At 33.4% G+C, this 12,950-nt stretch overlaps 1 protein-coding gene across 3 annotated transcripts in view; it reads right to left on the bottom strand.

Annotated features, from left to right (window-relative positions):
• Positions 1-200: 200 nt before the first annotated feature.
• LOC127730100 (uncharacterized) overlaps positions 201-12,950 on the bottom strand; it is a 77,419-nt gene continuing 64,669 nt past the window's right edge. Inside the window, exons 6-8 of one of the 3 annotated variants that reach the window (XM_052238187.1) lie at positions 4,262-4,369; positions 3,662-3,740; positions 201-427 (exon numbers count right to left, since the gene is read on the bottom strand). In XM_052238187.1, the coding sequence (XP_052094147.1) occupies positions 397-427; positions 3,662-3,740; positions 4,262-4,369 (218 nt within the window). In that variant the 3' untranslated portion in view covers positions 201-396. The remainder of the gene's footprint in view (positions 428-3,661; positions 3,741-4,261; positions 4,370-12,950) is intronic. The other 2 variants (XM_052238186.1, XM_052238185.1) reach the window with 2 other exon arrangements.

Here is a 12,950-nt window from a genome sequence, read left to right as displayed (position 1 = left end):
TTTTTATTGTCGTCAACATATTTCAGCTGCAAGTTCTACAAGACAGAATATAAATATTATTTCCGTTTTATTGACTTGTTTGCGTATAATGTTGTATCGCTGCTTTGATAATGTGCTGATGAAAGTGCTTTCAACGTAAGTGACTTTAATTTACGTTGTAATAATTTGGATGCGTTACAGGCTTTGACCACTAAACAATATGAGAACATTAAGACTTTTATTTTGTGCAAAAAACATAAAACTTGAACAAAATCATCTTTTCAGGATAGAAAACCAAACATCATCATCATTCAAAATACAGTGAAACAAGTATTTCTGCGTTTTTCTCATTAATGTTATTATGGTGTGTCGTTGATACCACTTTCCAAGATTCGTTGTTTGTTGCTGCATCTCTGACTAATTACCAAATGACAGTTTGCCCCTATAACTGAAAGAGACAATTTTAGGCTTTTAGAGTTCCCGATGAAGGTAAATTCAAGTATGACATAGCTTCGGACGCAAAAATTTTTAAAATGCTATTTTCATTATGAAATATGTAAATGAAACTGAAAACTTCCTCCAAAATATGTTGAAAATAGCTATATAGTCGGCAGATTAGTATAAAGCAATAATAAAGATATCCAGACTAGAGAAATAATTAAAGTTTCGATTTGTGTTATGCTTACGACAATAATGACATGATTAATGATATGAAGAAACTAGAAGCTCCAAAGAGCCTGTGTCGCTCACCTTGGTCTATGTGCATATTCAACAAAGGAAATCATCCAACATTGTAGACGAGAATAGAATCATGGCAAAACTATCTGTTTTGTTGATCTTGTATTGCTGATCATTTAGTCAGTTTGGTTACTCTCTATCTTCTTTAGTTTTTGCTCAAAACACAAAAAAGGGTAAAAAAATCCTCATTTAAGGGCAATCACTCCTTTGAATAGTGACAGTCTACTTACTATATCAGGAAACTTTGACTTGTTAGTAGATCTTGCTTTGCTGATCATTTTTTTGTGATTTAAAGTGTCTATTTATCTATTACAATTTTTATCATGTTAGGCAAAATGCAAACAAAATGGTAGAAATTGTCATTAAAGGGCAATTACTCAAATAAGGAGTCGTCAAATGATTTCCTCCATAATGTCTTAATTGTAGGTCTTGATTTGCTGATCATTTTTGCTTATTTCAGTTTCTATCTATCTATTATAGTTTTTAAGATGTAAGGCAAATACGCAAAAGATTGGTAAAATTGTCATCAAAGGTCAATAACTCTAATAAGGAGTCGACTTATTTGTAGAACTTGTCTTGTTGATCATTTATGCAGATTTAAGTGTCTTTCTATCTATTATAGTTTTCAAGATAATAGGCAAAATTGAAAAAAAAATGTCTTTTAAGGGCAGTAACTCCTATAAGACGTCGTCTGACAGTTTTTGACGGAAACGAACAATTGGTAGAGCTCAACAATCTGAACATTTTTGCATGTGTCATATTTTCCCTATTTATAACGGTTTTCAAAATAATAGACAAAACTTGCATTTTACCCCTATGTTCTATTTTAAGCCAAGTCGGCCATCTTGGTTGACAGGCAGGGTCATCGGACACATTTTTTAAAACTAGATACCCCAATGATGATTGTAGACAAGTTTAGTTAAATTTGGTCCAGTAGTTTCAGATTAGAAGATTTTTGTAAAAGTTACCGGACGACGACGGACGACGGACGACGTCGACGACGAACGATGGACGCCAAGTGATGAGAAAAGCTCACTTGGCCCTTTGGGCCAGATGAGCTAAAAAGGGTACAACTATTACCTATTCCAGTCAAAATACTCCATGTTCAAAAATTACTTTACCATAATAACAAACAGACGGTTTTGCAAAATGAACCATTATCCCCACGGTTTATCTAAAACCATCTTGTAGACTATTTAGTGAAGTCTCTAAGACTTATAAGTGCTGTTATGGATACATGAGCCAAGGCTCCGTGTTGAAGACCGTACTTTGACCTATAATGGTTTACTTTTTTAAATTTTGACTTGGATGGAGAGTTGTCTCATTGGCACTCATACCACATCTTCTTATATCTATATATCATTTGACGGTAACCATATACAACAACATAACAACATCTAGAACAGGAAAACGTCATACTTAAATAATATTTACAATCTTCTAGTATGAAATAATTTCAAATCTCTTTAAAAGAAAAAGTAATACTAAATTCTCAAAAACAAGAATAAGCATCCAGTAAAATGTTTTAAATCAATTTCAGATACATTTACATATACAGTTAAGTCTGCCTCATATCTTGACTTACATCTAGAAATTGACAATGAGGGTCGGTTGAAAACAAAACTTTACGACAAAAGAGATGATTTCAGCTTCCCAATTGTAAACTTTCCATTTCTATGTAGCAACATTTTAGCAGCGCCTGCATACGGAGTATATATCTCACAATTGATACGATATTCCCGGGCTTGTATTTTTTATCATGATTTCCTTGATAGAGGACTGCTGCTCACAAGGAAGCTATTAAACCAAGAGTTTCAAATGGAGAAGTTGAAATCATCCCTTCGTAAATTTTACGGACGCCATCACGAGTTGGTTGACCGTTATGGAATAACCGTGTCACAGATGATATCGGATATGTTTCTTATGTCGTAACTACAATACCCTTCCCTTTTTCACAAATGTGACTTACCGAATTAGACTATTTACCGGATTTGTAATAACATAAGCAACACGACGGGTGCCACATGTGGAGCAGGATCTGCTTACCCTTCCGGAGCACCTGAGATCACCTCCAGTTTTTGGTGGGGTTCGTGTTGCCTATTCTTTAGTTTTCTATTTTGTCATCTGTACTATTATTTGTCTGTTTGTCTTTTCATTTTTGGCCATGGCTTTGTCAGTTTGTTTTCGATCTATGAGTTTGACTGTTCCTCTGGTATCTTTCGTCCCTCTTTTATACTGTAATTACTCGCAACAATCCGGTTTTTTAGGAATATTATCCTCTTTAATATTCCTGTAAAATTGAAACTAAGGATAATATATAAATCTGATCTGTTTGATCAGTTTTTTTATCGGACTTTTTTTTACGCATCTCAGCTGAGAAGATACATGAAGATACTAGTTTATGTATCCCTAAGCTTAAGCATAAGCTTGTTCACACTACGTTGATTTGTTTACTATTACACTCATGAATTTAACGCTAAAGATTTTCGGTCTTTCATTGGTTTTTAGTTACAGTGTCTCAATTTCTCAACTTTATAATACCATTTGAACAGTGTTATGTACTCCGTGTGTCTATTACTGTCAACCGGACATAATACATATTGATAGCTTCTACATCATTTGGTATTTGGTGGAGAGTTGTCTGATTGACAATCATACCATGGTTGTGTTAATATGTTTTTGGCTCCGGATATTCATTCAATCTGGGTGATTCTTTTAGTTTTAGAATTTTTAATGATGATTGAACATTGGTAAATTACTGTTGACTATATTTAACACTTACATGTACTAATTTGATGAGACTTGAAATATATCAACTCACCATCTATATCTAAATGTGATGATGTGTATTTACAATTATATGTTTTTTCGAATTTTTCAAATAATAGCATACCAATGGTTTATAAATTGTTAGTTGTACTATACAATGTGTAAAATATCTTACATCAGGCAGATCACAACTAGTCCAATCAACAACACTCCCACTGACAAGGTAATAGCAGTAACTTTCCATGCAATTCCTCCTTCAAATACAACATATAACAAATGATACAAGCTTGAAGGTTTGTATAGTATATATATAGTGTCTATCAAAAGTCAAAATATTTGCTTGCTCAATAAAAATTGATTATAAAAGTGTTTTTGAATGTAAAAGTTTCCCAATTTCGATTCGCAAATTATATATAGTCTTTATTTTTTAGTCACTGTATAATAACTTTTACTAAATGCGCTATAAATTCATATAATCAAAATCTTCAAGTTCTAAATTTAAAATGAACTATATTTTCTTGCTTGTTTTTGGTTGAATGCATGACTTAAATATTTTAAAGAGAAGGCTATTTTAGAATCACGTTTTGTACATGCATACGTGATAAAAAAAAATCAATACTGCTGCAATTTGCTGAATCCCCGGGGCTTTAATAGTTTTGGTGTAGGCGGTATATTGTGAATATTTTTCAACAAATACAAAAAAACTTCTACTTACTAGTACTACCATTAAGAAAAAAATCTTTTATCAAAATCAGCTTTGTTATCTGGAACTTACCGTCGGAAGAGTTGACTCCAGACTGATTTGTTTTCAACGGCGCTTGTGTTGTAAGTTCAGCACTATTTAGAAATGTTATTTTAGAAATAACTGTGCCATAACTATAACCTGAAAAGGTCGCATATTTTTTTTTAATTATACACGATTCCTTATGGCGATGTTAAAAATATATCATGCATATGTCTTTATATCGTTAAAATCAGTGCATAAATTTGAGAATGGAAATGGGGAATGTGTCAAAGAGACAACAACCCGACCATAGAACAGACAACAGCAGAAGGTCACCAACAGGTCTTCAATGCAGCGAGAAATTCCCGCACCCGGAGGCGTCCTTCAGCTGGCCCCTAAACAAATATATATACTAGTTCAGTGATAATGAACGCCATACTAAACTCCAAATTGTACACAAGAAACTAAAATTGAAAATAATACAAGACTGACAAAGGCTAGAGGCTCCTGACTTGGGACAGGCGCAAAAATGCGGCGGGGTTAAACATGTTTATGAGATCTCAACCCTCCCCCTATACCTCTAGAATGTAGAGAATTAAACGCATAACAAAACGCACATTAAAATTCAGTTCAAGAGAAGTCCGAGTCTGATGTCAGAAGATGTAACCAAAGGAAATAAATAAAATGACAATAATACATAAATAACAACAGACTACTAGCAGTTAACTGACATGCCAGCTCCAGACTTCAATTAAACTGATTGAAAGATTATGTCTTCATCATATGAATATCAGGCACAATCCTTCCCGTTAGGGGTTTAGTATCATACCATCATAACATATATGAGAAGAACATAACCCGTGTCATGCCAACAACTGGTTTTTAAATAAATGTGTTTAGTGCCGATGCAAAGACCCTATAAGTGAATCAATATTAACGCCAAAATATGTAATCTTTAATGACCTGACAACAGTATCGTAACTATATCCCTTCTTAATAAGTCTATTTAAAGGTTTTGTTAGCTTCAGAGGTGAATACTGACATTTTTGTGCTTTATAAAGAATATTTCCATAAAAAATTGGATGTGAAATACCTGAACGTATAAGAAGTCTGCATGTTGAGCTATATTTACGAATGATGTCCTTATACCGATGATAAAATTTAGTAAGTGTTTTGACTAGTTTGTGATATCGAAAACCCTGGTGTAATAATTTTTCAGTAATACATAAATTTCTCTCGTTAAAATCTAAAACATTGTTACATACACGAGCGAATCGTACAAGTTGAGATATATAAACACCGTAAGATGGTGACAAGGGAACGTCACCATCTAAAAATGGATAATTAACGATAGGAAATGAAAAATCATCTCTTTTATCATATATTTTAGTATTAAGCTTTCCGTTAATGATATAGATATCAAGATCGAGGAAAGGGCAGTGGTCATTGTTAGTATTAGCTTTATTTAAAGTAAGTTCAACAGGATAAATTTCTTTAGTATACATACTGAAGTCGTCATTATTGAGAGCCAAAATATCATCCAAATATCTAAAAGTATTATTAAATTTGTGTATCAGATGTTGTTTCGATGGATCTTTGCTGATTTTTGTCATAAATTGTAACTCATAGCAATACAAAAAAAAGGTCCGCAATAAGTGGTGCACAGTTAGTCCCCATTGGAATTCCGATAACCTGACGATATACGGAATCTTCAAAGCGAACAAAAATGTTATCTAGTAAAAATTCAAGGGCATATATAGTATCAAAGCATGTCCAATTGACATAGTTTTTTTGTTTATTGCTACTAAAAAATGACCTAAAAGAGTTTGAACATATATATTCACATTCTGACTTTTTAAATGCCCATTTAATTAGGTGTGTGAATTTTTTCTTAATGAGAATGTGAGGCAATGTGGTATATAGGGTAGAAAAATCAAAACTTTGAACAGATTCAAAATCACCAATATATGCATGCAATTTATCAAGTACTTCCAACGAGTTCTTGACACTCCAAAAGTAATTAATTCCACTATTTTCGAAGGCCTTATTTGAACAATTTATTATCAGGTTTTTGATTGTACCATGTTTACTTGTTTTTGTTAATATATCTTTTTGATTGAGTTAAGCCATTTCAATTGATATTTTGTAGTGTATCGTTCTATGTTGTAATGCTACACTACTGTTCCAGGTTAGGGTGAAGGTTGGTGCCTGTTAAAACGTTTAAACCCGCTGCATTTGTTTGCACCTGTTCTAAGTGCAGGTGGATAAAAGGTCCACTGATGTAGGACCTCAGGTAAAAGGTTCCCTCAGGTGTTGTTCTGTGGTTGTCGTTTGTTGATGTGGTTCAAAAGTGTTTCTCGTTTCTCGTTTTTTATATGGATTAGACCGTTGGATTTCCTGTTTGAATTGTTTTACAATAAGCTTTTTTGGGCCCTTTGTAGCTTGCTATTCGGTGTGAGCAAAGGTTCGTGTTGAAGGCCGTACTTTGACCTATAATCGTTTACTTTTTACACATTGTGACTTGGATGGAGAGTTGTCTCATGGGCACTCATACCACACCAAATTTCTATTTATTGTATCTAGTACGATATGATACACGCGTTCAACATAGTCACCATACTTTGAATTACGACTCTAAACCTTAATAATTATCGTTGGAAGACGTTTTATCTTTCGAAAAAAGTATTGCTGTGAAAACTTATTTTGGCAATGTATGATATACATATTGTAACGTTCCAGGGTTTTCTACTCAGCTTAAATCTTGGTCTCCGGTGAAGGAAATAATAAAATAACAGAAGAATTTACTGAACTTATACTGTGTTATGTAAGTTTAATGATAGATTCTATTATCTCTTAGTGCAGAAAATCAACGCGTGCACTGCAATCAAATACACGTCATTGTCGGTGCACGGTCAAAGAATTATCAGAGCAAACATCATGCTAGCATTTTGATATGAAGATTTAAATCATTAGATCTCAAATATTATCACCAATCAATTCTACTTGGTGTTGCAAGTTATAGCTTGAAATATACCAATGTGGTGAATGACGTTTTCATCTTACGGTTTATCTGATTAAAATAACTAAAGCTTCAAATTCTGTGAAGGTATTTCAATTCGTGTAATCTAAACTGCAACAGCGAATGTTATAATAGTTTTCAAATTACTTTTCTGTAAGATGCATTGTACAATAATAAACTTTCTGAACAATAATTTTTTTCTTAAGCTATTGGTATATCGAAACCATTTCAATTTCGTAACTGTAACTTTCTCATTTTCAAAATAGCACGTAAGGTGATGCATACTCCAGAAAAATCTTTAAATGGAAATTTAGTTAAAAGAGAAAAACAGTGTTACTAGTATTCAAAAATTCCACAAATTACGTTTTCAGTTATCTTTTTTTTTATCCAACTAATTAATAACTTCTAAAATCTTAATTATTAAAAGCCGCAACTAAGGAATTTGTCGTCCATTTTTTCTGTATAAAAGACTTTCTGCATCTTTCGCAAATAAACGCTGTGAAATGTTTTACACTTTTTTCTTCAAATTATGCTAATATACATTGTTACATGTAGACAATTGGACAATAGTTATCAATATATATGGTAATACCGGTACACTTCATACTTGTAAATTTGTGCGCGATTGCATATTCCTATAATGAAATGAGTAAAGTATACTTGATAAGACATTATTCATATGTGGTGTCTCTCTTTTTGAAAGATTCATGACTTAAATAAAGCGTTGTCTCTTTACATCTGTTTTTAATGTAGCTTTAGAATAAATAAGACATATACCTTCTGAACATACAAATGCATATTTTTCTTTACACGCAGTAGAGGTCAGCGTTTCATAATTTCCCGTTCTGTTTGGAAATTTGTTGAATAGCATACATAGGACAACAAAACTATCAATATCTAAAAAGCAATGAAGAAAAGATGTCATTAATTGATAAGAAATTAAGATATGTCATAATGGAATGATAAAAGATGGCATTTTCACAGACCGCTAAAATTTTCCTGGTAAACGAAAGAGGCAAATCTAAATAAAAATTACGCTTTAATGGGGATCTCATTGGGAGGGGGGTCTGATCCTGGATCCCGCTTATTGATTTGTCAGAATCCCGTATCCCGCTTATCATTGTAATTATAGGGCTTGTAATTTCACATGTCCCGCCCGACTTCGTTTCCCGTTTTCACGCAAAATAATTTGACTTTAACGTGTCACGCTTACAATAAATAGGCCAATCCCGGATCACGCTTACACCCCATGAGACCCACTTCAATTAGCTCTTCGACGTATGTATAAGGATTTAGATCTTCAAATACTTTTGCCTCGAGCATAACTGAATCGCCAAACATTGCATCTGGTACACTAAAATTGGTATCGTTAATGTTATTACGAGAACAGCAAGCATTATAACCTTCAACATACTAAGACTTATAGAATTGATCCAGTATTTTGTATTCCATTTCATCTCTTCCATTGCAATATGAAGTTTCGCCATGTTGATAATATCAACCAGGTTACCTTTTCTGCAATTTCTCTCATAGTCACTTTTGAAACCAATTTGAAAACTGGTTTTGTTCTGAGAAGCAGTTACTGAAGAATCTGTTAAAAATAAGCAAAATATCAATTAAGGTAAAGTGAGCTTAATTTATTATTTATCATGTCCTTACCGACCACGAAAATTTAATGTATTGTTTGCTTTGTGTCAGTGTCGACGTTAATCGGTGTAAAATGCCCAACATACATATTTGTGTACAAATTTGAATTACTCGTCATAGATATCAGGATTGAGAAAATTTAAGTCTGGCGCGAGACGCGACTTTCGTCAATAAAAGACTGAAAAGTAAAGTTGAAATGATCTCTGGGAAATTTTACGGACACTGGTCCCAAATACAAATTGGTAGACTGTTGCGGAATATCTGTATCACAGGTGACTATGTTCCAAGTGTCGTCACTACAATTCCGTCTTGTTTTCCTCGATTGTTACATCACCGAATTTATACTTACCATGAGCAATATAATGGGTTCCACTAGTAAAACAGGATCTGATTACCTTATCGAAGCACGGGAGTGAACCCCAAGTTTGTTGGTGGGGTTTGTGTTGCTCGGTCTTTAGTTTTCTATGTAGTGCTATGTAAAATTGTTTTTCTTTTCGCCGTCTTTCGGTTTTCGCCATGATGGCTTGTCAGTTGTTCCCCGAATTATGAGTTTTTAATGTCGCCTTGGTGTTTATTTTATACACCTATTTAGTAATTATATTCTTTCTTAAAACGTCAAAAAATCGTTTATTCTTATTCTTAAATAATATTTTTTTAAAACTGTAAAACTTAAAAATTCCTGACTATACACTCACCATGCTGACATAAGCCTAGGTAAGATTCATTCTGTGGAACTTTTTCAATATATAAACCAAGACAAGACCCTGGAAAAAATTACATACCTTTAACACTATAAAGACAAAATGATCATCAACATTATAATTGGAATGAGAAAAGAAATTTAAAAAAGATGATAATCAGATTTATGATCATTGCTAGAATGTAATATTTTGTCTTTAAAATTATAAGATTTTATAAATGATATATGCTTTTAAGTAAAACAAAGCGTGTCGAAACGGGCAAATCTTAATGTTCTTACCGGTACCGCGATTGCATCCTAAATGAAGAACATAATTAGATGTCCATAAAGAATTATTAGTTCTGTAGTGGGATTTTAATTCTTGAAGGGCCGACTTCGAAGGTGACAAAATCTTGTTATTTCTATTACATACTCTTCTTGCTTCCTTCCATGATAAAGGCTTCTCAAAACCATCTAAATGATAAATAATCAAAAAAATGTTAGAGTGTACAGTATATATCCAGGAATTATGCTTTTGATCATTTTAAATAAAAGAAGATATCATTTCAATACCACCACTACTGCTATAACTTCTACGACTAAAATATAGGAATAAGAAGATGTGGTATGAGTGCCAATGAGACAACTCTCCATCCAAGTCACAATGTGTATAAAGTAAACAATTATAGGTCAAAGTACGGCCTTCAACACGGAGCCTTGGCTCACACCGAACAGCAAGCTATAAAGGGCCCCAAAATGACTAGTGTAAAACAATTCAAACAGGAAAACCAACGGTCTAATCTATATAAAAAACGAGAAACGAGAAACACTTAAGAACCACATCAACAAACGACAACCACTGAAACAGGTTCCTGACTAAGGACAGGTGCTAACAAATGCAGCGAATTTAAACGTTTTAACAGGCGCCAACCTTCACCCTAACCTAAAATAATAGTGTAACATTACAACATAGAAAGACACGCTATAACTTTTACTAATTTGCCAAAATTGTTTTTCTCATCAGACGGGAATTGTTTTTGCATGGCACAAATAAAAATATTATTTTTTTAGGAAAAGGTGAGTGCCAGATTCTTGTCTTCCTGGTCATTTTTCATGGACCGTTTTCTGTGTATCCATTTAAGTTTTTAAGATGATAATAAAAAATGTAAAATAAAATGGTTTAAATTTTAATTAAGGTCAATAACCACTTCTGTAAGGAGTCTATTAACCATTTCATTCGTTTTACTTATTTGCAGATCTCGTGTTGCTGATAATTTTTGCAGTTCATCTCTCCTGAATTGTATATACTAACGTTTTTAAGATATTCGGGATAAAACACTTAAAATTGGCAAAAACTTCTTTTAACTCCTATTAAGGATCGACTGACGATTTCGGTTTGTGTACTTAATGGAATATCTTATTTTGCTGATCGCTATCTCTCATAGCTTCCAGCTAAAATTTAAAAAATGTGCAAAAATCGACATTCAAGGGCAACAACTATAAGAAGTCAACTGGCACTTTCTGTCATTATACTAATTTGTAGATCTTTTTTTGCTTTTCTACAGTATCTATTTTTCTACCTTAATTTCTATCTACAAAACCTCCAGAATGGCTGTAACTTCTTATGCAAGGATAACAACTCCCATTAGAAATCAACTCACGATTATGACCATGTTGACTTACTTGGTGATCTTAATATTTTGATTATATTTTTTACACATTCTGTCTATCTTTTAAAGTTACATTTTGTACCAAAACAACAACAAAAAACTTGACAAAGATTGCTAAAAATCATGATTCAAAAGCATCAACCCCTAAACGTTGTCAAGTTATGAATTCGGCAAGGTTGACTTATAAGTAGATATTATTATGTTGATTTTTTTGCTGTTTACAGTTTATCTCTGGTTGTCTTCTTTGGTTTCAGCAGAAAAGTAAAAAAAAATGAGTTTAAATCGTCATTAAAGAGCATCATATCTAAAAGGAGTCAACTGACGATGTCGACGATGTTGTAAATCTTATTTTCCTGATCATGTTTGGTTTTCTAAGGATATTTCTAATTTCTAAAGTTCCTACAAAAACATTATAATGGTCCAACGCCGTTAATAAGGGTAACAACTCATATAAGGCGTCGAAAGACATTTTCAGCCATTTGACTTATGTGTAGATCTTATATTGCTGTTCAATTTTTCTGTCTAAGGTTTCTACCTATATATAATAAATTTCAACAAAAGAAAAGAGTTCCAATGTCCCCAGCGTTGCACATGTTTTATCTGTCCAAGTGCAATAACTAAATAGAAAACTTTTTTTTGTTCTTGAAAACTTTTTATAAACATCAAAGAGAAATGAAGGCTTGAGAGCAATTATGCAATTTTCGATATAACCATCTTTCCAAGGGGCACAACTTGTTAAAAATATTTGATCACCACTTATTTTCGAAATTGTCCGAGACATTGCTGATATAAACCTTTGATATAAATTTGAGAAAAATCTTGTACATATTTTACACGTGAGCGCTTAAAATGTAAATGTCCATATAATTAATATTTCCAAGGGGCATAACTATTTTAAAAATAGTTCATCGGCACCGATTTTCGAACTCGTCCGAGACATCGTGATATATTATAAATATATGATACAAGTTTTATAAAAATCTGGCAAGAATTATACATGCGAGAGCGCATACAAGACCGGATGGACGCCCGGTTTGTTTATGTCCCCCACAACGTGTCCATCGGGGAACAGAAATATACCCAAAACAGCAATAAAAGAGGGACAAAAGATACCAGAAGGACAGTCAAACTCATAGATCGAAAACAAACTGACAACGCAATGGCCAAAAATAAAAAGACAAACAGACAAATAATAGTACAGATGACACAACGTAGAAAACCAAAGACTTCAGCAACACGAACCCCACCAAAAACTGGGGGTGATCTCAGGTGCTCCGGAAGGGTAAGCAGATCCTGCTCCACATGTGTCACCCGTCGTGTTGCTTATGTTATTACAAATCCGGTAAATAGTCTAATTCGGTAAGTCACATTCGTGAAAAGGGAGGGTATTGTAGTTACGACATAAGGAACATATCCGATATCATCTGTGAAACGGTTATTCCATAACGGTCAACCAACTCGTGATGGCGTTCTTATAATTTACGAAGGGATGATTTCAACTTCACCATTTGGAACTCTTGGTTTAATAGCTTCCTTGTGAGCAGCAATCACCTATCAAGGAAATCGTGATAGGAAACACAAGCCCGGGAATATCGTATCAATTGGGAGATATATACTCCGAATGCAGGCGCTGCTGGAATGTTGCTACATAGAAATGGAAAGTTTACAATTGGGAAGCTGAAATCATCTCTTTTGTCGTAAAGTTTTGTTTTCAACCGACCCTCA

This window comes from Mytilus californianus, unplaced genomic scaffold, assembly GCF_021869535.1.
Source record: "Mytilus californianus isolate M0D057914Y unplaced genomic scaffold, xbMytCali1.0.p SCAF_2, whole genome shotgun sequence".
In the NCBI taxonomy this organism is placed as follows: Eukaryota; Metazoa; Mollusca; class Bivalvia; order Mytilida; family Mytilidae; genus Mytilus; species Mytilus californianus.
The sequence above is the reverse complement of the archived record's forward strand: the minus strand, read 5'-3'. Positions and strand labels throughout refer to the sequence as shown.